The sequence below is a fragment of the Megalobrama amblycephala genome, linkage group LG13 (genome assembly GCF_018812025.1).
Source record: "Megalobrama amblycephala isolate DHTTF-2021 linkage group LG13, ASM1881202v1, whole genome shotgun sequence".
Classification (NCBI taxonomy): domain Eukaryota; kingdom Metazoa; phylum Chordata; class Actinopteri; order Cypriniformes; family Xenocyprididae; genus Megalobrama; species Megalobrama amblycephala.
The window spans coordinates 34,581,426-34,608,121 of NC_063056.1; the positions used below are offsets into that span (position 1 = coordinate 34,581,426).

Below are 26,696 nucleotides of genomic sequence, written 5' to 3' on the forward strand. Positions count from 1 at the left end.
GTGGAAGCTGTTCTAATATTTCGCGGCAAACTGTTCCAGATTCTTGGAGCCATCACTGAAAAAGCACGATCACCCCATGATTTACGTTTCGCCCAGTCAAAAGTTTCTGGTCAGCGGACCTGGTCTGGATGGTGAGTAAGGTTGTAATAAATCTGAAAGATATGGTGGTGCCAGGCCATTTACAGATTTAAAAACAAACAACAAAATCTTAAAATCAATCCTATAATGGACTGGCAGCCAATGTAGAGAAGAAAGAATAGGGGTAATATGGTCCCGTTCCTGAGAGCCTGTCAGCAATCTTGCAGCAGCATTCTGGACAATTTGCAATCTAAACAAAGTGGACTGATTAATCCCCATATACAGGGAATTACTATAGTCCAGACGTAAAGACACAAATGCATGCATTACTCTCTCGAAATCTTAAAATGGCAAAAGTGGCTTGACTTTTGTCAGTGTTCTTAATTGAAAAAAAGTCTGAGGAGGAGGTACGTGGGAAACAGCTCTCCAATATTTCGAATTTGGACTGCAGTACCCATTTCAACAGCTAGCTGTCAATATTACATACAGCACCTTTAAAGGGTTAGTTCACCCAAAAATGAAAATTCTGTCATTAATTACTAACTTTCATGTCATTCCACACCCGTAAGACCTCCATTCATTTTCGTTCATCATCTTCCTAAACACAAATTAAGATACTTTATTCAACAATATCTAGTGATGGGTGATTTCAAAACACTGCTTCATGAAGCTTCTGAGCTTTATGAATCTTTTGTTTCGAATTAGTGATTCATATCTCCTATCAAATGGCTAAACTGCTGAAATCCACTGATTCGATTCGTAAAGCTCCGAAGCAGTGTTTTGAAATCGGCCCATCACTATATATTGTTGAAAAGTCGTTATTTTTAGTTTTTTGCCGCACAAAAATAATTCTTGTCGCTTTATAATATTAAGATAATATTAGACAAGAACTGTTTCAAATATATTTTAGTACCTTTATGGACCTTGAGAGTTTCAATGGCTTTGCTCTCTATAGAGGCCTCACTGAGCCATCAGATTTTATCAAAAATAGCTTAATTTGTGTTCTGAAGATGAACGAAGGTCTTACGGGTGTAGAACGACATGAGGGTGAGTATTTAAATGACATTATTTTCATTTTTGGGTGAACTAACCCTTTAAGAACCTTCTCAAAGTTTCTCAACAAGCCTCTGGGCAAACACTTGAGTTTCCTTCAAAGTGCTTTGCAGATCCGATTAAGGGATGGAAACGTATGAAAGAATTTGATGTGAAAACGATGTGGTATTTGTGCCTATTTCACATCCAGTTATTGCTTCTCCATACCTTCCACAGCCAGAACCTGTTCAAAGTTTCCTTCAAAAATCAAATCTTTCCAGACTTAACCTCGGCTTCTTTATTTCTCTCTCAGGTACCATGATGCTCAGGATGTGACCAGTAATTTTTTGGGTGCCATGTGGCTCATCTCCATCACCTTCCTCTCCATTGGATATGGAGACATGGTGCCTCACACCTACTGTGGCAAGGGAGTGTGTTTGCTCACAGGAATTATGGTACAAACACACACACACACATTGTTTCACACCCACAGTGACAGGGGACAGTCTAAAGATATGTTTTCCTACTCGTTATCTTATCTAAAGATATGTTTTCCTACTCGTTATCTTATTTCTAGAAACCCAAACATGCACATCAACCACATTCTCACCAACCATGTCTGTTAGCAAACACCAGAACACACCAGCTCGCAAACATCCAGTGTTTTTAGGACAAATCCACTTGTGTATTCTGGGACGGCACATTTGTTCAGCTTTGAGGCTGTTGAGGGCTGCCATTGTTCTGCCTGATTATCTTATGATGGTGAAAGCTTAACGTAAACCCCAGGTATTTCTTGTTATAATCTCGCTCTCATCAAGCCTTTATGTCTCTGCTTGAGGAATGCTTGACAGGTGGTGTAGAGCAATGGTTTAGCAGTGTGTTTATTTTGATATTGTGAGATTGCAAAGAAATATGAATAATTAAACATGACTAGTTATAATTAATTTTAAATATTTGGATCAGTTAATAGAATTAACTTAAAGTAGTAAAATTAATATTACAATCAATTAACCTGTTTTTCCAGTAAAATTAATATTACAATCAATTAACCTGTTTGTCCAGTGAACACTTAGTGTTAATTGTTTATTAATTCTAAGAAATATCCATTGGGGTTATGGGAAATAACATCCTTACTGTACAGTACTACTCAGAGCATGCCAAAATCTGCATGATTAGGGACTCCAGTATATGAGCATGAAACACGGACAACTTTAATTGTGACATGAACAAGACTTTATCAACTAGACTAAACACTTAAACTACATTCACGCTCATACATGCATACACATACATACATACATACCAAGTGAAAGAGAGAGCTGGAGCAGAATACAGGAAAGATATAAGTTATAGCATTGTTTGAAATTCAGCAGATCAACAGCCTTGAGCAAACCATCAGTTTAGTTCTTACATGCCCTTCTCTAAAAGGGGGGTAAGGATACTTAATGTATAAAATAATGAGACTAAGTTTGTTACTTGCATGTCTCGCCCATTTGAATTAAACTGTCCTGATGCAATTTGTGGAGGCTCCCGTTGATCTTTGCTGATGTTGTCTTGATGAGATACAACCAGTTGGATTCAGAAGATCTTTGGTGAATGGAAAGGCGATGCCGGAGCCTGGCACAAGCTTGGGGGTCTTCAGACGTACTTCTAGCTCAGCATCATCTTCTCATCAGCATCTTTCAGTAAAAGGGGAGCTCTGATTTTGTGATCAGTAATTTTAAAGTGAAGATGGCATACCCTCTTGAGGTGTCTGAGCCAATAAGGAGTTGTTCCTTCGGAGGGAACTTTTTTATGAGTCTTTGTCCTCTAGCAAGATATTAGCATAAGCCATTGGATTGGATGTATGAGAGAAGAACCTTCTAGATTCTTATAATACTATTGTTTCACAGAGTTAGCAACATGTAACATAAATTACCAAACTGGACCAAACGAAAGTTGGAGTCCATCGATACCAAACATGCTACCCATGTGATTTTAGTTAACCATATAGTATGCATCTCTGAAACAATAATACCAAAAGAGTTCAAAAGAGAGAATTAATACATAGGCCAAACTATATAAAAGGAAAATCATGAAAGGGGAAAATTGGATACATGTTTATACATTTCTCATGTCGTTATACAGGTGCTGGTCATATAATTAAAATATCATCAAAAAGTTGATTTATTTCACTAATTCCATTCAAAAAGTGAAACTTGTATATTATATTCATTCATTACACACAGACTGATATATTTCAAATGTTTATTTCTTTTAATTTTGATGATTATGACAACTAAGGAAAATCCCAAATTCAGTTTCTCAGAAAATTAGAATATTACTTAAGACCAATACAAAGAAAGGATTTTTAGAAATCTTGGCCAACTGAAAAGTATGAACATGAAAAGTATGAGCATGTACAGCACTCAATACTTAGTTGGGGCTCCTTTTGCCTGAATTACTGCACCAATGCGGCGTGGCATGGAGTCGATCAGTCTGTGGCACTGCTCAGGTGTTATGAGAGCCCAGGTTGCTCTGATAGTAGCCTTCAGCTCTTCTGCATTGTTGGGTCTGGCATATCGCATTTTCCCCTTCACAATACGGTCAGGCGAGTTTGCTGGCCAATTAAGAACAGGGATACCATGGTCCTTAAACCAGGTACTGGTAGCTTTGGCACTGTGTGCAGGTGCCAAGTCCTGTTGGAAAATGAAATCTGCATCTCCATAAAGTTGGTCAGCAGCAGGAAGCATGAAGTGCTCTAAAACATCCTGGTATACGGCCGCGTTGACCTTGGACCTCAGAAAACACAGTGGACCAACACCAGCAGATGACATGGCACCCCAAACCATCACTGACTGTGGAAACGTTACACTGAACCTCAAGCAACGTGGATTGTGTGCCTCTCCTCTCTTCCTCCAGACTCTGGGACCCTGATTTCTAAAGGAAATGCAAAATTTACTTTCATCAGAGAACATAACTTTGGACCACTCAGCAGCAGTCCAGTCCTTTTTGTCTTTAGCCCAGGCGAGACGCTTCTGACGCTGTCTGTTGTTCAAGAGTGGCTTGACACAAGGAATGCAACAGCTGAAACCCATGTCTTACATATGTCTGTGCGTAGTGGTTCTTGAAGCACTGACTCCAGCTGCAGTCCACTCTTTGTGAATCTCCCCCACATTTTTGAATGGGTTCTGTTTCACAATCCTCTCCAGGGTGCGGTTATCCCTATTGCTTGTATACTTTTTTCTACCACATCTTTCCCTTCCCTTTGCCTCTCTATTAATGTGCTTGGACACAGAGCTCTGTGAACAGCCAGCCTCTTTGTGTCTTGCCCTCCTTGTGCAAGGTGTCAATGGTCGTCTTTTGGACAACTGTCAAGTCAGCAGTCTTCCCCATGATTGTGTAGCCTACAGAGCTAGACTGAGAGACCATTTAAAGGCCTTTGCAAGTGTTTTGAGTTAATTAGCTGAGAGTGTGGCACCAGGTGTCTTCAATATTGAACCTTTTCACAATATTCTAATTTTCTGAGATACTGAATTATAATCAGGCCCGTCGCGACAAGGCAAGCAAACCAAGCAATTGCTTGGGGCCCCGAGCTGGCCTGGGGCCTCAAGGCAACGACTGGTTAAGAATAAAATGCAACGACACTGTGTGAGCGCCCCTTTGATCGTCAATGCAGTAAAGTGCAATGACACTGTTATCGGGATCCCCCTCAAGGGGGCCCCTCTCAGTAGTCGCTGACAGCAGCCAGCCAACCACGTGATCTCTGCTGCTGGCAAAATACAAAACCTCCTCGGCAGTCATGAAGCGGAATTATGCTTCAGGAAGCCAGAAGAGAAAGAAGAGAAAGAAAGAGGAGGATAGCCTCGTTTACTCTGCACGTGTGTGCGGCACGTTACGGCTGCGACGCGGCTACCGGAGCTGATACGCGGCCACTCTAGTCAATGTTCGTGTTTACACCAGCCGCGCCGCGGTGCGGTGCGTTTGAGAAGCGTCCCAGAAGCGGCTCGACGCGCCACTTCGCTAAAGATAGGCGCCTCGCCTATTTTTGACGGACGCGCAGCTCAAATACAAAATAATGTCAAAATAATCACCCTGAGTAAACTCCCGCTCATATTTCACATCATTAGGAGGCCAGAAACTGAAGACAAGAGATTCGAAGTTGAAAAACTTGAAATTTCTTTGTTTTTGTTGTCCATAACTGGAATTTTAAGTGTATTAACTTCATCTGTATGGCTACAACAAAATAAAATATGGCATAGCAATAAACACAATTAAACCGGGCAAAATATAACCATTTAGCCATTAAAAACATGAAAAAAATAAACGAAAACAACGTTGGACAGGCAAATCTCAGGAAAAAATAAACCTTTTTTATTTATGCACAGTATATGCAACAGCAGTATTTGCACTGTAAACCTTTTTTATTTATGCACAGTATATGCAACAGCAGTATTTGCACTGTAAACCTTTTTTATTTATGCACAGTATATGCAACAGCAGTATTTGCACTGTAAACCTTTTTTATTTATATAAAGTGTGGGTGAACTTAAACTGTGTGGCTATGCTGTGGTTCCTGTAGGCTTTTCATGCGTGCGGGGGGTCGGGGGGGCCTCCATGTCCATTTTGCTTGGGGCCCCCAAATTCCTTCAGACGGCCCTGATTATAATCAGTTATAATCATCAAAATTAAAAGAAATAAACATTTGAAATATATCAGTCTGTGTGTAATGAATGAATATAATATACAAGTTTCACTTTCTGAATGGAATTAGTGAAATAAATCAACCTTTTGATGATATTCTAATTATATGACCAGCACCTATATATAGAATATATAGAATTAAAAGGGTTTATTTGTCCTTCTCAACAAGAATTAAGTCAGAGTCACAAGTCTCTGCAAATTCTTTCTTATTGTAAAAAAGTTCTTATCAGTTTTCCTGTGTTCTGTAACAGGACACCTGGTTCTGCCTGTGTGTTAGGTTAATTTGGGATGTTAGTTGCAGTTTTGGGGGATGGGAACTTTGTCGGGAGAATTTTCTGGATTATTCATTAAATATAATGAATAATTGTGTGTCTGATTGGTCCAGACGCTACACAGATGTAAATATCTGTTAGTAAAGGTCACTTTCTCTCATTTCTCTCCTCTCTCTGTTGTTCTGTTTGGAGCATTTGTTCTTCCTGTTCACATGCTGTCAGTTTCTGTGTCTCTAAATATCCTACCAGAGGAACTACAGAGAAGAAGCGTGGTTAACTTGATGTGACGGTTCTTTTTCAGTTTATTTTAGTTTTGGGAGTTTTTTGATCTTGATCTCTCTCTCGATTGTACATACACAAACACATACAATAACATAGCAGCTGTATCAATGACAAATAAGTGTGTCCATGATAAAGAAATGGAAACATCTTTTAAAGTGCCCCTATTTTGCTTTTTCACATATACCCTTTCACGCAGTGTGTAATATAGCTGTCTGTGAATTTAAACATCTGCAAAGTTGTAAAGTCGAAAGTGCTCTATAAATAAAGTTATTGTCTCCCAAAAGAAAGAATCGACTCTGAACTGCCTAAACGAGTCGTCAGGAATTCCAGTCTCACTTCTCACTTCTCACATTTGCATAATGCTCGCATATGGTCTTTGTTGGCTGTCCGCGAACAACGTCTACTTTGACCCGCCCTCGAACACTGAAGCTACCAGCTGCTGGTTCATGTTGTGTACATGTCAAGACTACCTAAAACGGTGTCAATTAATGCAGATTGTCTGTTGTTATTATTACTTTGAGTAATGATAAAGGATGGAGCAAGATTTGTTTTACAAACTTTAATGTTACATCAGTCATTCATGTTAGTGCTCAGCTAAGGTATGCACTGTTATTGATACAGTTAATGATATAGTTCCCACATTTGGAAAAAAAATATACTCATCGGTTTGTTGATGGACATACGCTTGCTAATGCTGATAGAGGTATCTCATAATGTATTGAGTAGCGTATCACTGAGAAACGTCCTGCTCAAGTCGTCCTTGCGATGGAGGTTCAGGTTGAATAACCAGTCCTTCCAATGTTTCATCAACGGATTCACACTCAGATTATAATGGTGAAATCGACGGCATCATTACTGTCTTTACACTGTGTACAATCGCTGAGCTTTAGGAAGACTCCGGAGGCCCGGAGCTGACGTTCAGTTATGGTAATAGGCGTTTCGTTTCTGAAACATGCTGTAAGCGGTACACCAATGTGGTGACCTCCGAAACAAAATTAGGAACCTTTAAAATAGCATAATAGGGGTGCTTTAAAACTCTAGTTTAATTTTATCCAAAAAACATAAAACCACAGCTGCCCAAATCACTGCAGAATTAAATGCGTACCTCGAGTCTCCCGTTTCCACCAAAACTGTTCGTTGGGAGCTCCACAGAGTCAATATTCATGGTCGGGCTGCTATAGCCAAACCTTTGGTCACTCGTGCCAAGTGTTGGTTTCATTGGTGCCAACAGTGCAAATCTTGGGCTGTGGACAATGTGAAACATGTATTGTTCTCTAATGAGTCCACCTTCACCTTCGCTGTTACGGTATATAGAATCCCCAAAGATGCTGTTGCGGCCAGGCTGTTGCGTGCCTAGAGTGAAGCATGGGGGTGGATCAGTGATGGTTTGGAATATCATGCAATATCATGGCATTCCCAACTGTGCTTGATGGCCGTGTCACTGCCAAGGACTACCGAACCATTCTGGAGAACCATGTGCACCTAATGGTTCAAACATTGTACCCTAAAGGGGGTGCTGTGTACCAGCATGATAATGCACAAATACATACAGCAAGACTTGTGACAGAATGGTCTGATGAACATGAAATTGAACTTGAACATCTCCCATGGCCTGCACAGTCACCAGATCTAAATGTTTTTGAGTCACATTGTTGTATTTTTGAGGGGCTCAAAATCCCTCTGGCCACTGCGAAGTACTTGTATCTGTCATTCCCAAGACAAATTGATGCTGTATTGGCCACAAAAGGAGGCCCTACACCATAATAATAAATTATTGTGGTCTAAAACCAGCTGTTTGTTTCATTGTCCAACCCCTGTATGTATATGTGTGTGTGTGTGTGTATATGTGTATATATATATATATATACATACATATATATGTGTGTGCGTATATACAGTGCTCAGCATAAATGAATACACCCCCTTTGAAAAGTAACATTTTAAACACAATTTCCAAAATGTTGACATGAAAATATGCCAAGCTGCTCAGTAAGGCTTTTTTCTTAATTATGATATCAGGAGAGTTGTATCATCTTGACATTTTTGGCTCTGTGCTCCCCAAAATGAATTTTAATTAAAAACCTGCTTATCACAGAACAGGTGTATTCAAGTCATTGTATGTTTGAACTGCATTTTTTAATATGTTTTGAATATTTATGAGATCCGACCAAAAAATATAGAATATGAATAATAACAATGTCATTGACCCAGATAACACTGATATTTTGTCACATTCTTAAGTATGTAAAGGGCAGATAATGTTTCAAACCGATTGTGTTCCTTCTGTTTTTGAGCTGCTGAAGAGATGAAATGCAACAGAATAGGAATTCTAGAAGGAGAGAGAGAGAAAGGGAGAGGAAGAGTGTTGGATGTGATTTCTTTTACTATACTGAGAGTGATTGTAATGACTTTCTATAGGCAGAATTATGGGACTTGTTGCTATGACAACATCGAAGGCCAACTCTGTTAGACTGTACCACTGCCCTGCGGGAACGGGAGTGTTTGGGCAGGGCTTTAGTTTGCCAGTCGCTTGGTGCAGCTCGAGGATTTGGGGATGCAACAAGCACCTGTCTGTCCTGTTTGCATATGTAGATGTGGAATGGACAACATTATCTATGGTCATAGTGTCTTGAAAAACTTGCTTTCTCATTTAAACACTAGCTTAAGGATAAAGGATTGTTATAGTTGTGTCTCACATCATAACAGTGAAGATTCTGCGTTTTAAACTAGAGCTCTAACACAATGGCCTAGTTTCACAGACAGGGCTTAGATTAGGCCTTAGTTAAATTAGGATGTTTAAATAGCTTTTATAAACATGCCTTAGAAAAAAACATTACTGGTGTGCATCTTGAGACAAAACAATGGCACTGACATATTTTAAGATATGTCTGTGCTAGGTGCTTTCAGTTAAAACAGCTCAAACATGCATTTTAGTCTGGGACTAGGTTTAAGCCTTGTCTGTGAAACCAGGGGGATATATTTTGGTCTGAGGCCAGGTGGTTTTTCTTATTTTCTCATGATATCAATAACCGTCAGATCTGGAAAGAGGCAAACTATAAACTGCAATGGAGGACGTTTGCAGATAAATGGATCATTGTGACACTCTTTTGTCACTTTAAGAGATTAATGTTTTGTTTTGTTTTCTTTGTCTGGGAATAGTTTTATACAAGTTGCCATATGGAAACACACATGCACATTTTGTCAATGTCCTAGAGGGGTTTTCCATGCATGGTCGTCATATTTTATTAAGTGGTGAATATGGGCAACAAAAGTGCTTCTAGAAAATGGGCTTTTTTGTTTTATTTTTATGTCTTGTGAAATGGCTCTAGAGTATTTTTGGGCTGTACATTTCTCTACTGTAAGTCCTACAAGTGGGTTTAAAAACATTCCATTAGCGTCTCTCTCTCACACACACACACACACACACACACACACACACACATACACTATACGCCACATACACAGTCATAGGAAGCACACACACTTTCATTAGTCACTTTTTAATTCCAATTCATTTCTTATTAGTAGTTCTCTGACCTCATTAACACTTCCCCTCCTCTTCTTGTCACTTTACACTCCATCTTTTTTTCCAGACCTCTTCTCTTTCTGCATTCAAGCTATTGTGTTTCTCTCCCCTTGATCTGAAATTGTATTCCCCTCTCCCTGTCTTCCTCACTCCACCTCTTCACCTCTAAATGGGCTTATTTCTTCATTTTCCCTCAACCTGCATCAGGCTCTTTTGCTCTGTGTACCTCTACCACTTCGGTGTAGTCACTGGTGATATCTTCAGTTTACACGTCTGTGATGTGTAAATGGGAGTAAACCTTTGTGTGTGTGTTTTTGTTTGTTTTTTTGTATCATACTAGTCTCTCCAGTGATGTCTACACTGTTAATGATTCCTAGTCTAATTCAGTACATGGATGAATCTCAAGAATCTCAGGTCAGGGTCACATTTCTTCCCAGTGTCAAAACATTTTTTAAATGTAAATTATTTAAAATTATATTTGGTTACTCTGATTAAATTCACATTACTTTTATACAGTAATGAAAATCATACTCATTATCATACAGATTTTTCTATCTATATAAATTAGAAAAAACGCAGTACAACAATGTGAGTACTTAAAATGTTTTATTTTATTTGCATATCATGAATGAGAGAACCACAGTATGGTTCATTCAAATGTTTGGGGTCAGTAAGATTTGTTTTTTTTTTAACAAATATTTTTATTTAGCAATAAAGCAATTAAAGTGACAGTAAAGATATTTATAATGTTGCAAAATAAATTCTGTTTTCACAACTGTTTTCAACATTGATATTTCTTGAGCATCAAATCAGCATATTAGAATGATTTCTGAAGGATCATGTGACACAAGACAAGTAATGATGCTGAAAATCCAGCTTGATCAATTACATTTTAATATATAATTTAATTATTAATACATTATTTAATATATTATTTTATTTATGTTATTTTAAATTGTAATAATATTTCATTATATTGGTGTTTTTTTTTTTTTTTTTTTTAATCAAATCAGTGCAGCCTGGGCATAGGGCATAAGGATGACTTCTTTCAAAAACATTTAAAAAAAATCTTACCCTCGACTCCAAACTTTTGAACAGTAATTTAAAAGGAGATATTATTAAAATATAATATTCATTTCATCAGCTATTTTTTAATTTAGTCTTAGTCGCAGTCCTGCGTCAAATGTACTTTTTTGTTTTTTATTATATTTAGTATATTTTATCATATTTTTTTTTTTTTTCATATTCAAAAGCTACTTAAATTTCCTAATTGAACTAAGGTATAATCCTGGCTTAATCTAAGCCTTGTCTTTGAAACCGGGCCTAAATGTCTGGCCATTTAAGTCTAGTTTTAGTCAATGAAAACTATTGTAATGATTATAATAATGACTATAATAATAATGCTTATTTTGCTCAAAATTATAATAGCAACAATTGTTATCATTTGAGAGGTTTGTTTTTACATTTCATCAGAATTATTGCACTTTCACAAGCACAAATCAAGATAATGTCAACTCATACACATGGTTTATTTTACCTCATCACCTCATCTAGTTTCCTGATTCATTATCAGCTATTTATCATATGAATTAACACACACTCTACATTATGAAAACTGGTAAAACAAGAAACTTCTCTCAAAAATTAAAGCAGTGAAATTCCTATAATTCCAAATTACATTTATGTTTTTCTATTAAAACAACAACAAAAAAAGACTTTGTATCTTCACAGTGCATTTATTCAGCAGCCACAATTGCAAACAATATAGTCCAGATCCATGTTTGGATTTTATTATAGTTCATCACTGTGGCCCTGTTTACACCTTGTATTAAAAGGTTAGTTCACCCAAAATTGAAAATTCTGTCAATAATTACTCACCCTCATGTCGTTCCACACCTATAAGACTTTCGTTCATTTTTGAACACAAATAAAGAGAAATCTGATCTCCATAGACAGCCTAGGCAACTGAAAATTTGACGTTTCAAAAAGTTAATAAAAGGGTTTTAGAAGGGGTTTAGAATGACCCGGGGTTAACTATTTCAAGTGTAAATAGCCCTAAAGAGATCGTAAATCTAATCCATATGAATTGAGTGGTAACTTAATCAGAAGCTCAACCGAAACTGCTTGACACGCGAGAACAAACCTCTTCCGGAAGCTCAAACATGCTGCATAACACATGAGAATGTACCTCATTGGTTCTTGCACGTCAAGCAATCATGCTTGACCTTCCATTTAAAACTGATGTGTGAGTTGATGAATGTTTGTATGTGAATAAAAGCCTAAATTCAATCTGTTCATCATATAAAGTAATCATATCTCTTCAGAAAATTTGGACTAAACCGCTCAATTCATATGGATTAGTTTTATGATTTCTTTATGAACTTTTTGCAGCATCACAGTTTCAGTTGCATATGGCTGTCTATGGAGTGACAGAAAGCTATCAAAAAGATCTTCATTTGTGTTCCAAAGATGAATGAAAGTCTTAGAACAACATGAGGGTGAGTAATTAATGACAGAATTTTCAGTTTTGGGTGAAGTAACCCTTTAAGATGAGTTGGTTGATCAGATCACTAGTGGAAACCTCTAAATAAAGGGCATCTAAAAGGTTTCTAGCTTGGCCACTTTCGACTACTTACAGAGGTAGTCGAAAACACATTTGGCCGGATTGCTTTCGTAGCATAGTGTCGAAGAGCCACAAAAGACCACCTACTCTCCACCTATACTGACTTAATGCGTAACATTATGGGAAACGCGCTAGCCAGACGGGATTCAAACTTTGTTGGCCGGAGACCCAAATTTGGTTGGAAGACGAAAAACATACCAAGCGCAATTCTCTCACCATTCCTGATTGAGAGGATTTGATCACAGATTTAGTCACAGCAAACAGTGCAAGCAGCTTGTGACAGAACACAGACTGACTGAATGACACTTTCATTTAAGCAGAATATCTCATATGGAGATCACTGATCTCCAGCTTCAGGGTTACCAGGTCCCAGAACAATTTCCAGAATAAATGAAAACTAGCTTGATTTTTATAAATCCTTAATTAAATGTTAAAATGAATGCTTTTGAGATATCTGTTAGTAAAGCATTTTTAAACAACATAGAACTTAGAGAATTAGTATGCACTGTAAAAAAAAAAAAAAAATTAAGCTGAGAAAACTTAAAAGTTTAGGCAACCAGCAGGAGATTTTTGAGTTTTCTCAATGTTGTTCAATTGAAAAAAGTTCAATTTACAACAAGTTGAGAAAGCTCAAATCTCCTGCAGCTGGTTGCCTTAAACTTTGCCTTAAAGTTTTCTCAACTTTTGATTTTTTACAGTGTGGGCTGCTGGTAATGCTTGTGACTTTTTTTGGTCATTTTGTGTTTTGTAAATAAAACTAACAATAACGTGGTCCAGAGATAAAAGTTACCTAAGCTAAATTAAATTTTCATTTTTCTGTAAATAATTATGATTAATCGCACATTAAAGTTTTATATTTTTATTATAATATATATAAATAATGTAGAAACAACTTAAAGATTGTATATTTTAAATATTTGTTTAGTGGCATCTTTTCACTAAGCACAATGAATGAAGGCCAAAAGTGGCAATTTTAACATGCTATAAAAAATTATCTGTGGGGTATTTATTTATTTAAAAGTTATATTTATGGGCTTTTTGTGCCTTTATTTGGAGAGGACAGTAAAGAGCAGACAGGAAAGCATTGGGCAGAGAGGGGAGCAGGATCAGCAAAGGACCTCGAGACGGGAATCGAACTCAGGTCGCTATGAATGCATTAGCACCATATGTCGGCACACTAACCACTAGGCTATCGGCGCCGACATCTGTGGGGTATTTTGAGCGGAAACTTCACATACATACTGGGGACATCAGAGACTTATTTTAAATCTTGTAAAAAAGGTCATAAGAGGTGCCCTTTAAGTGAACTTAAAAAAATCTTCACATGAACCCATTGCAATAAATGTCACATTTAGTTCTGATTTTTACCTGCCTTGCTAAAATGCACAAAAAACACTTTTTAACTCATTTAAGACTGAGGACACTCAACAAAATGGGAATTCCGTTCAAGCGCAAAAGAGAACTCTGCGGCGCTGGCGTGCTGTCTGAAGTGGCTTTCTGTGCACGCGTTTCGGGTGTTTGTTCACAGAGAGCCGCTTCACAGACAGCATGCAAGTACAGATTTGAGTTCATTTTTTTTGCATCTTATTATGCTTGAATGGTTTAATAGCACTTGAATGACCACTTTAAAATCTTAACACACACACACACACACACACAGAGATATATCTGTGTGTGTGTTAAGATTTTAAAGTGGTTAACTTTCACACTGAATAAAAAAACTGTACCTCTAGAGACCTCTTTTTTCTTTTGGTCGTGTCTTGACTCCCCTAGGACACCAAGTAAACAGAAATGCCACTGGTTCCTCTTGAAAGAAATAGCTGCATGACGCCACAGAATGTAACACTGCAAAAATCCTAATAGTGCTAAAACTGTTTTACATTTTTATAATTCCATTTTTTTTCTCTTGATTTTGCGTGAAATATTAGTAAATTATGTCGTTTTGCTCAAAATACTTCACATCCACCGTCTTTGTGTTTGTTTTGTTTCTTTCTCTTTCTAATACTCTCATGAACTGGGGTTAATGTTTACTTGATCCATCCATGAATCTCCCTTTATCAATCATCATTTATTATCAGTCATGCTCTCCTGTTGCTCCATGTGACCTCTGATAATGATACAAGTATAAAGTATTTTTATGCTTCTGTGCATTTTCACACCTTGACCCCGTCTCTTGTCTCTCGCAGGGAGCAGGTTGCACTGCATTGGTTGTTGCCGTGGTAGCCAGAAAGCTTGAGCTGACAAAGGCGGAGAAGCATGTGCACAACTTTATGATGGACACACAGCTCACCAAACGGGTAAACACACTTACACACATGCTTCAATAAATGGGCACATAGGCACAGCTTTATATTTAGAGCACCATATACAAATACCAGTTTTCTTTCTCCGTAGGTCCTGTTTAATTTTTCATGCACTTGAAGGACTCAGAAATAGCTCTCTGTATCAAATATGTAGGCAGCATCATGGCTGACATTAGTGACTAGAAGGCTGGTGATCAATAATTGCAAGACAGATTAAAAAAAAAAAATCACTTTAGCTGTGGAGTGCTTCTTCAGATGAGTAGCTACAGTAAATGCCTTCCTCAAGTGAGGGAGCAAGACAGAGGATGGAAAATGAGCCTCTTTTTGTTAGGTTTATTACCTCAAGCTTACTCAATTGCCTCAGCTTAAAAGGCTGTTGGGGGACAAGAGAAAGAGAGATTGAGAAATGCTGTAGCGTTAGCGCACCGATCATCCTCATACATTGAATTTGCCGCTACTATGGTTACAAACCTCTACAAAAAGCAGAAAAATGTTCTTGCAACTTTGACCTCACAAACCTGTTGCCGTGGAGACACGGTGACAAAAGCTTTACCTTCAACTGGATGGAAGGGTGCATGTTGTTCCTCCGTCTTCTCATCAGGAGGAACTGACAGTGCAGTGAAGATGGACAGGTTTCTCAGGCCAGAATTGTTTATCACAAACTATCCTTGAATAGAAATGCTAATGTGCTCTTTCTAAAGTATTCCAGTTTTCTAATCACGTCGGTACCATTTTCACAATTTTTCATAAGTGGTAAATAAACTCTTCTGAACTGATTATACTTGTAACAGCCAGTCTTCAAGAATTAATGTGCATTCATGTGGGTTGTAAATGTTTTCTTTCATGCAATTATTTTTTTAAAGGTTACTGTGTAATGAACACAAAACAGAATGTAGCAAATAATGCAAGATACAAGTTTCAAATCATCCGTACACATTTAAAAATAAAGGCTTCTATTGGCATCTCATAGATAACCTTTAACACCCTTTCTATTGCACAAAAGATTCTTTATAGTGGAAAAAAATGGCAGGTGCCGGTGTTTCGTATGGCATGCGTTCGGCCAATCAACGTGCACGTACATCACTGGTAGTTCTTTTTGTGCTGAGCCTACACTGACCCTACTCTAAAATCTAAAGTAGGAGCTAATTTAGTCTCCCTAAAAGGTGTTCCTATTACTCAAATAGGAGTACAGAGTAGGCCCAGCCTGTTAAGCTGAGGCAATTGAGTAGGCCCAGCACAATAAAAACTACCAGTTATGTAAGTGTATGTTGATTGGCCAAACACATGCCATACGAAACACCGGCTCCCGCTGTTTTTAAAAAGCCATTCAAACAGAGTTTACAAATTCTTACTCCATGAACTAACTCCACAAACATGAAAAACAATGATAAGACAAAACCAAAATACAGCTCCGATCACATCGTCCTTCAGTTTAAATGACATCTCTCTTCTGGTGGTGCAAATGCAACCAGGAAAATGGCCCTAGGGGAACATTTAGTTCTCGGGGGACTGCCCTGGTGGCTAGTTCCTATAACTGGTTCGTGGTTCGAAAGCCTCTATAGTGCATATCTTGTACTCCTTTTTGAACGAAATGTTCTGATTGAATTGACAGTTGTAGATTGATGTGAGCTAGTCTAGCAGCTGTTATAATGGCAAGGCTTCAGTTTACCACATAATCAACAATGATTCATTACAGACTTCATTACAGTTCCCTGCCCTCTGCCTTCTCCTCTCTGAAGTCCACTTTCAACTGCTTCGACCTCTCTGACAGTCTCTTTCTCTCGGCCTCTTGTCCCATCTTGTCTTTGATTGATTGTACAGTACCTAGTAGTGACTGCCATGTGAAAAAATGCTGTATGGCAATACTGTAAGAAAGAGGGCATTTTCGATTAAATCAGTGGTTCTCAATCAGGGGCCTCAGCAAACTTCCAAGGTGGCTTCAAGTATAATGTTATTTAAAATAAGACAAAACAAACAATAAAATAAGGTAAAACTACTAAAAAAATATATAAGGTACTTTCAGGAGCTAGAAAAGTCATGTACATTCAGAAAAACTTAAAAATCCACGTATAATTTGCATTTCATGTAATGAATATACAACTTTCTAGTTATGCCAAGCTCTAAAATATTTTATCAGATAAAAAGGGAGTACAAAAATATCTTTAAAAACACTTATCCTCAATCCAGTAAGTCACAAACAACTGGAAAAGTCATTGGGCCGTTGAATATTGTTGTAGACAATGGGGGTCTTGGAGTCATAAAGGTTCAGAACCACTGGATTAAATGATGACAGAAGCTAATTAAATAGGCAATTTCTTAAATTAAATACTGCATACATATATACTGGATGTGATTTTTCAATTTAAAATATGCTTAAATAGTCAGTTCAGAGATTAGTACTTAGAGTTTTGAAAATTGCCACTTTTGAAAATGGTACAAAAGTGATTAACCCTTTGACGCTTACGATCACACCGGTGTGATCAGTCTTGTCTGGCCCCAGGAGCGTACGATCACACCGGTGTGATTAGAACGTTCAGTGCATTACGTGATCAACTGCCAAATTCAAATGTGCGTGCGTGCTTTAACTGGCGCTAAACCAGAGACGGACGCGCGCAGCGCTTTTCATATATCACATATATGCAGTGTTTTCAACCAAATAATGTTCATTTCAGGTTTCAGACATTTAAATACACATGAGTACTAACAAAACAATATATTTAGAGTTTGTAAAATACACAATGATGTCTATAGAAGCGGAAATAACAACCCTTTCCATTATAACTTGACAACACGTTTAATTCATATCAGATACACATTGTGAAAGTAACTTAAAAGCTTACTCTATTCTTCCCCAGTTCACCGGCACACTTACTTTCATGTATTTCGGGAGAAGTGGATAAATTCACGGGTTATAAATCCAACAGATCCGATTCTCTGTGCGGCGCAAACTAACATGGCGGTGCCCATCGCTCATATGGCTCAACTAACGCGATCGTTATAAAGGTGTTTAAACAGCAAAACACATTCACTTGCACATATTTGGCAATCGGAATATTAGATATTTCATGCTATAGTTAACAAATTTGTGAATATTTTGAATAAAAAAGGAAAAATTAAATGAAAGCAGATCATCATTCATACAGTGCTGCGGTGTGTCACATAACAAGCAATGACGCGTCACCATGGAAACCATAAAGTGATACGTTCTAAATAACGGTCGCCTTAAAAAACTCACGCTGGGGGGTCAGCCAGAATATTTAAAACTTACGTGCGAAAGGGTTAAAAGATGGAGGGACTGCAACGGGAGGCGTGCGGATCCATATGCAAAGCTTTATTAGCTTTATAAAAGCGTGGTCGTTCTGTGGCAAACAATATCCAAGAGGGCTAGGCTAAGAGTAATCCAGGGGAAACAGGCAATAGTCCAAGAGAGATGCAAATACAGTCCAAAGGGCAAGGCGAGAGAGAAGTCCAAGACAGGCAGGTAATCAGAAAACAAGACTAGACTAGACTTAGACTAGAACTAGACACACAAACAAGGACTGCATAAACACTAAACAATACTCGGCAGTGAGAGAGAGGAAGTGCATGGCTTATGTAGGGTGTGTGAAAAGCCCTGTCCAAATACCCACATTTGCGGTCTTTGCACTTGACCACTTGTCTACTTACATGACGTATTTCCTGTATTTGGCTCAAGTGAGCATGAAGACTGCAAGTGTGTGAAGAACTTTTGATTACCCGATGGGACACACTTACTGTTTACAGAGCTTCTTTTTTATTATTATTATTATTATTATTTTCAGTACTCTGCATTTTAAAATACACTTCTAAATGACTGTTCAGTGGTCGCTATTTAACTAACAGAAGAGACTATTTCAAAATTGTGGTGCTTCTTTAAGTAATAAAAAGCAGTTGCAAGTGATGTACCCATCTTTGCATCAACTAAATGTGCAACACTTAATATTTTACTACCAAATTATATGTAATATACAATTAATTTAACTTACAGTCGAATGTTTTCCTTGACATCTCGCAGTTTCGGGGCATGTGAGCTCTGAACATAATGCATGATGGGATACGCTTTGCCTTGAATAGCACTCAGAAGCGGTATTCAAGGTAGTGTGGGTTTAGTGTGCATTAAGGGCACTGCACTTGGGCATTTTTAAGACATGGGACAGTCTTGCGCACTTACTTCCTGACGCATGCACAAGCTCTCAAGTGGCCAAGACCGCAAGTGTGGGTATTTGGACAGGGCTATTGGCTGCAGGTGTGTGTGTAATCAGTGCAATGGATGATGGGAAATGTAGTCCGGGGTGAAGTGCCAAAGTTAGTGTGGTGCAAGAGTCCATACAAAACAGAACTGGGATCGTGACGTATACATTGAGACACTGTACACAATGATTGAATTTTATAATTTAATTTAAAGAAGTTTTATTAATTTTTTAATTATTTAAGATTTTATCACTTGTTTTATTTTTATATGGGGAACAAAAAAAAAAAAGCTTTGCTGTGGTATTAAAAAATAGTGTCCTTAAAAAAATGGACAAAAATATATAATAAAGTGTTCTGTTCACATTTGGAAAAACAATCAAAAGACTCTAATATTTGGAATAATTTTCATCACTCAAAATCTGCAAAACTTTCATCTCTAAAAAATCTCAGATATGCTGAACCTTGACAACCAGTGTGCCAAGGGACTGCATGCTGAAAAGAAAAATTACTTACACAAGTTGGGGGAATAATTTCAGTAACATATGAATATAATTTGAAAAGTATCACATCAGTGCTTAAAAATGTGGACAATGAGGATCTTCCAGTGGGTGCCAAAATAGTCAGAAATAGTCCTGTCTAAGTCAATGTTTTGTATGATCTAGTTTGTATATTTAGGAGATACACTGGAGCTCTTTTGAACCCAGTATTTATAATCACTTTAATACTGCTTCATTGTTATTTGGATTCCAGATTCTTGTACTTGTAATCTGCTATGACCATCCCTGCCCAAATTATATCTGGTATCATTGTTCTCCCTCTCTCATTCTCTAACTTGCCCCATCTCTGGCTTTTCTCATAAATGAGACCTGCATTGAGGTTGGGCCAGAGCTCCTACTCTTGTATTATTAAATACACTGACCACTGTTAATTAATCAGAGCTGTGCAGTTCTAAATCCAGACACAGCACTTAAAAAAAGAGCCTGGTGCTGCCCTATGGGTGGAGGAATACTGTCAAATCAGGAGCTTATTAAAAACGGGAAGGTTCTATCATCCCTCCGTTGCCCACAGAGGATGTAATTGTTCTTTCCACCGAAGCGGCGCCCCTTTGAAGTCTCCTCATTCATTTTTCTTCAGCAGATTTTCTTATTCAATTTTGTCCTTTATTTGCTCTCCCTCTCCCTTTTCTGGTGCCATATGTAAGATTTACAGAGTATTCGTTGTTTCAAGACCTCACAAATGATTTTTCGATGCACAGGGAGGTCTTCAAGTGTCAAGAGTTAAAAATACTAAAATCAGTCCTTCCAGGATTCCCCAGGCCTTTTTTCTGATTTTTGCGGCCTAAAAAGACTCAAATTTGTGGCAATATTTGCAGCATTTCTTGTTGTTTTGCAGTGAAAATATACCACAGACAACATTCTTTTAACATTGTTATTACTTTTCTGACCTTGAGAACCACTGCAGTGCTCCAGACTAACATTTAAAGGCAGTAGCACCGGTGCCGTTAAGTTCTAAGGTGGCACCAGCCCCTGATTGGCAGCGCTGTGAGGGCTGACAGAAAAGCACTATTTCTAAAAATATATTCCATATAATTGTATATTTTGATTGTTTATCATTAATCTTATATCACCCTCATACATTATCCAGCATGATCACCATTGACAAAAGGTTATTAGTAGTAGTAGTGGTTGTAGTATTAATTTGTTTATTGTGGCACATATCTTCATTATGCTGACTGGTATAATTTCTCAACAATTCAACAAATCAATCCAGTATTCCATCAAAAAGGTTCTATGGCATCATTCTAATTTCAGATGGATTTTCTTTCTTTTTTCAATGCAAATGTGACATTTTTTAAAGGTGCCATCAAATTGAAAATTGAATTTACCTCGGCATAGTTGAATAACAAGAGTTCAGTACATGGAAATGACATACAGTGAGTCTCAAACTCCATTGTTTCCTCCTTGTGTAAATCTCATTTGTTTAAAAGACCTCCGAAGAACAGGCGAATCTCAACATAACACCGACTGTTACGTAACAGATGGAGCAATAATAACTGACATGATCCATGATAACATGATATTTTTAGTGATATTTGTAAATTGTCTTTCTAAATGTTGCTACTGTACTGTTAAATGTGGTTAAAATTACCATCGTTTATTACTGTATTCACGGAGACAAGAGCCGTTGCTATTTTCATTTTTAAACACTTGCAGTCTGTATAATTTATAAACACAACTTCATTCTTTATAAATCTCTCCAACAGTGTAGCATTAGCTGTTAGCCACGGAGCACTATCAAACTCATTCAGAATCAAATGTAAACATCCAAATAAATACCATACTTACGTGATTAGACATGCTGCATGATGAACACTTTGTAAAGATCCATTTTGAGGGTTATATTAGCTGTGTGAACTTTGTTTATGCAATGATAGAGTCGAGAGCTCGGGAGGGGGCGGAGAGCGCGAGCAATTAAAGGGGCCGCAGCCTGAATCGGCGCATTTCTAATTATGTCTCAAAATAGGCAGTTAAAAAAATTAATAAAAAAAAATCTATGGGGTATTTTGAGCTGCAACTTCACAGACACATTCAGGGGACACCTTAGACTTATATTACATCTTGTAAAAAAACGTTCGATGGCACCTTTAAAAGTAATGAAAATTTACAAAATTTACATTTTGAAATAAATATTTTCTCAGCATCTTCTTAAGATCACAGGTCTCAAATAAAACAATATACATATACATATATACATATACAAATGTCAACATACCACAAGACAAAGGAATTGTTTACTTTGAATAGTTAAAACTCCAAATAACCAGTACCAAATAACAACTTGGAAAAGTAACTGTACATCTGTCAATGAATAACACAACAAATCTACTTTTTATGTTTTTATGAATTTTTAAAATATGTCTGTATAGCAAGGTATATGACATTGGCAAGTAATTATTAAAGAATAAAACAATATGAAAATCACCACAGTGGTACTTGGGGAGATGTAGAACAATAATCTGATGGAGTTTGCAGAAAACAATTTGATTTTATTCATTTTTTTATGAATTTTAAAAATATGTCTACCGACACCAAACGCCCACACCTTTATCCTACCACGCAACCTTTAGACATGCAATGTATTTTTATGACCGTGTGTCTCCGAAGCCCAGATGTGTCGTGTGATCGAGATCGGCATGCCGCTCTGAACTCCTGTCGCGCTGTCTATTATTGGTCCGAGCTGTGCAGCTCAAACGAGTTGACTAAATGCACGTTGCGATGATGTCACGGGACATATCTAAGCCTAAAATCTGCGGTAATTAAGAAAAAAGGCAAGCTCCTCTGAATATTGTACTTGATTTTGTGATAAATTGAGCGATCCTGGAGAAACTGTGAAATATTTGAAACTCAAAACATTCTGTTGTGCCCCTTTCAGTGCAAAAACTTGCATCTTATTTGCTAACCACCTGCAATCCTATTTAACCAGGCGCTAAATGCGCTAGCATAGCCCTGCGCTGTATTTAAGTAGGTCAATGAAGTGCTAAAAAATGCAACACTACCTGAATGCATTATTATTTAATAAAATATACGTTTGACAAAAGTGGTCCTGACTGAAATATTGGTAACTCTCAACTTACACTCATTGTTTTAATTAGAATACATCACATGTGTGGTCACATATGATTTTTAACACATTCGAAGCTCAAATCAGATCCAAAAATTCAATATACTGTACACAGATGATCGCAACTCCACGCAGCTGCAGTACTACTCCCCAACTTCCAGTCTGTTGTTTTTTGGGGATATTTAAAAGGCGTCTGTACTTCAACTAATATTGTCCTTCAAAATTTTACCACAAAGACATAAAGATGTCTTGTAACAGCTTTAGAGTTGACTCTCTCTTATTGGACATCACTCGTCTGGAGCCAGAATAGTCAATCGACCAGATGACAGATGTCTGTTGTCAGGTCACTCTGGAATATTTCCCAAAAAGACCTTTAATTTGGCAACCATTTGGGGCTGTGTGCGTGTATTGGCAAAGCAGAGATTATACTTGTCATTACTTTCTCCTGAGGTGTTTTTCCTGTTGCTAATGTTGTTGTTATGGCGACATGTCCCCTCAGATAAAGAACGCAGCAGCGAATGTTCTACGAGAGACTTGGCTGATATACAAGCACACCAAGCTGATGAAGAAAATTGACCACTCCCGTGTACGCAAGCATCAGAGGAAGTTCCTTCAAGCCATTCACCAGTGAGAAAAACAGCCTCCCTTCACAGACACACAGCTTTACACCACAATTTCACTTAAGCCCTCATCAATGCACTTTTTACTTTAAACACACACATAGACCAATAAACAACAAGAGTACTTGGTGAGCTTTAGCGATGTAAGCTAAAACTGCACAAAAAGCATTTGGAGTGCTTCACATTTGAGCTGAGTGGCCAGATGTGCGATGAGTGTGATTGTGGCAGTTAGCATGTCTGACCTGCCCATCGACATGATACCTGAGAGAAAACATGACAAATACATACATGAACTGATAATGGTTAGCTGTTAGTGCTAATTTATCAATCTTCATGTTTTTTTTTGTTTTTTTTTATCTGTGTATGTAGTGATGGTTTTCTGAGCCATTCATCTATTCAGAGTCAGACCTGTTTAGAAACCTAAAAGCGTGGAAGACCTTCGTTCATCTTCAGAACACAAATTAAGATATTTTAATTAAATCCGATGGCTCGGCGTGGCCTGCATAGACAGCAATGGTACTTCCTCTCTCAAGATCCATAAAGGTACTAAAAACATATTTAAATCAGTTCATATGAGTACAGTGGTTCAATATTAATATTATAAAGCGACGAGAATATTTTTTGTGCGAAAAAACAAAATAATGACTTTTTAACAGTATCTAGTGATGGCCGATTTCATAACACTGCTTCTTGAAGCTTCGGAGCTTTACGAATCAAATCAGTGGATCAGTGGAGTTTGGCGGTTTGATACGCGGTCCGAATCACTGATTCGACTCAAAAGATTCATAACGCTCTGAAGCAGTGTTTTGAAATCGGCCATCACTAGATATTGTTAAAAAGTCGTTATTTTGTTTTTTTTGGTGCATAAAAAATATTCTCATTGCTTTATAATATTAAGATAGAACCAATGAACTCACATGAACTGATTTAAATATGTTTTTAGTACCTTTATGGATCTTGAGAGAGGAAGTACCATTGTTGTCAATGCAGGCCTTGTTGAGCCATCGGATTTAATAAAAAAAATCTTAATTTGTGTTCCGAAGATGAACGAAGGTCTTACGGGTGTAGAACGACATGAGGGTAAATAATAAATGGCATTATTTTCATTTTTGGGTGAACTAACCCTTTAAGACCAATCAGAAGCCTCTGCCAAACAGTTGTTTTGCCAGTGGACTGCACAAATACGCAAGCGCTAATGCTAATATGGCTAGAGCCCTCTTGCCTATTAGCAAATTAGTTAAAACTACTGAGCTAATGTTACGTCACCTAATTCAAATTCATATAACGTCACTCTGACTTTTCAGATCATCATCATGCTACTGAAGTGACCAGGTTTTTACTATTCATTCGTTTGGCCAAACTGTGACTGCTGTTTCAGCTTTTTTGACTATTAGCTCACTAGGGCTAATGCTATCCTCTGTCTCTGTGTGGGTGCCCACCACACACATACTCATCATTTTAAGAACCCTAATCCTCCTGTCACTGTTTTGTCGTGGCCCTGGCCGCCAATTTTAAGGCCTCCATTTAAACCGAAGCCTTTCTTTTAAAGAAATCCCACACTTATGGAATCCTTTTAAGTCTGAAGCTTTTAGGAATTACGCCATAATTGCGTATTCATCTTGGGGGATTTTCATCAACAACAAACAAATAAAGAAAACAAGCTGATTAAGTTAATTAGCTAGTTGAGGTTTACAATTGAGGGCCGTTAGTGCTAGTGAGATTAGGAGGAGGTCTAATGGGCTGTGTGTGTGTTTGTCCCTGTTTTTTGTAGATTGCGAAGTGTTAAAATGGAGCAGAGAAAACTCAGTGATCAAGCCAATACTCTGGTGGACTTATCAAAGGTAAGACTACTGTCCATGCACACACATCAACACAAATCACAGACATGGTCGCACATCAGAGCCCACGCATATGCACGTTACATCTGTTAGGAAACAGTAGACACCCACACACACTTTCGATGACATTGTGTTCCCTTTCCTGCAATTTTGCCATGCACACAAACACTTTATAATGCCCAAGGCTGCAAGTACGTCGACGGCAACACATAATGCCCGGTGACACACGCATACCTTTGCTTTCCCAAATATATCTCAGCATTCAACTGTTTCCATGCTGACCCGTTTGTTTCTGTGGCTTTGTGTCTCCTAGCAACCTGAACAAGTGTTAAAGCAGGGATGACAGTGGGAGCGAGGAGATGGGGAGAGGGAGAGGGTGGGAGGGGAGAGAGACAGGAAGCTGAAGAATGACAGAAAATGTGTGCAATTCAACATATTTTTCGTGATGGTGGTGTGTGCCTGTTTGGGCATTTTTTCTGAATGTAACTAGTGTTTTTATTTCTTTTGTGCTTTTTTTGTGAAAGAGAGTTGTGTGTTCCTGGACTGCGCACCATTTTCTCTTTAGAAATGTGAAGATGTAGTACACTGTCAAATTGTTTTTTCTTATTATTCCTCCCTAAATTGTAGTAGACTCATGGCTAAAGACAGAAAAAAAATCCAATGGAGCAAGAAAAATAAACTTGAAGATATGTTTTCTGAAAACAGAACATTTTTGCTATATAACTATGTATTAAGGTTCTAAGGATTTTAACTCATGTTTAGACTTTTTTTTTTGCTGTAAATACAATCCAAAAAAAGTTTTTTTTTTTTTTTTAATATAATTTCTCTAGACTACTACAAGTTCTCCTTCCCCAGAGGATAATTTTCTTGCTCAGATAGTGCCCTTTCAAAGCTTGGGAGACCTGTGGAGATTTTGGCTACATTTTATTCAAGTATCAACTTTGTTTCAGTTGTTTTTCTTAAAATTCCAGCGAATAAACAGAAAGTGGGACACAAATGAGACAGTTGTTGATACGCAGTATGATGTTAGAGCTATAAAATGAATACGAATTTCATATGATTTGGTCTTGGAAAAATATTTGATTTCAGACTTTGTGCACAGTTTGATCTTGTTGAGAATCTCAAAAGGAGAAACAGGGAGATTACTGGAGTCTTTTTCTCTTTGGAGAAGCTGGAGACAAAACTCTCCATTTAATCTCCATTTAGTTTTATTGCTGTCTAGCCAAAGAAACCAAGACATTACAGATGAGATCAAAATTGACCCTATTTACTTAATGCACTTGATGGACGTTCCTGGTTCTATTATACAAAATTGTTTGTCGTCATAATCTTTCATCAAAATGGAATAACTCACTCTTCTTCTGCTTTCCTTTTCCATTGATGACACTATTGAATAATGCTAGCCAATAACCAAATAGCTACTTGTTTTAGCACACTCCATTCTGGCATGTAACGCCAACTGTTCACAATCTGATCAATTTCTGATGGATAAAAGCCCGTTCACACCAAGAACGATAACTATAAAGATCACTATACTAACACACGATAACATTCTGTTTCTGTTGTCTACCTCCTTAAAGGTGCTCTAAGCGATCCTGGGCGGAGTAAC

The 26,696-nt window shown here is 37.7% G+C and overlaps 1 protein-coding gene across 6 annotated transcripts in view; it reads left to right on the top strand.

Annotated features, from left to right (window-relative positions):
- kcnn3 (potassium intermediate/small conductance calcium-activated channel, subfamily N, member 3) overlaps positions 1–26,696 on the top strand; it is a 79,320-nt gene that overhangs the window by 49,653 nt on the left and 2,971 nt on the right. For all 6 annotated transcript variants that reach the window (XM_048152754.1, XM_048152756.1, XM_048152755.1 and 3 more), the window contains 4 exons: positions 1,424–1,565; positions 14,683–14,793; positions 23,129–23,256; positions 25,021–25,090. In XM_048152754.1, coding sequence (XP_048008711.1) covers positions 1,424–1,565; positions 14,683–14,793; positions 23,129–23,256; positions 25,021–25,090 — 451 coding nt within the window. The remainder of the gene's footprint in view (positions 1–1,423; positions 1,566–14,682; positions 14,794–23,128; positions 23,257–25,020; positions 25,091–26,696) is intronic.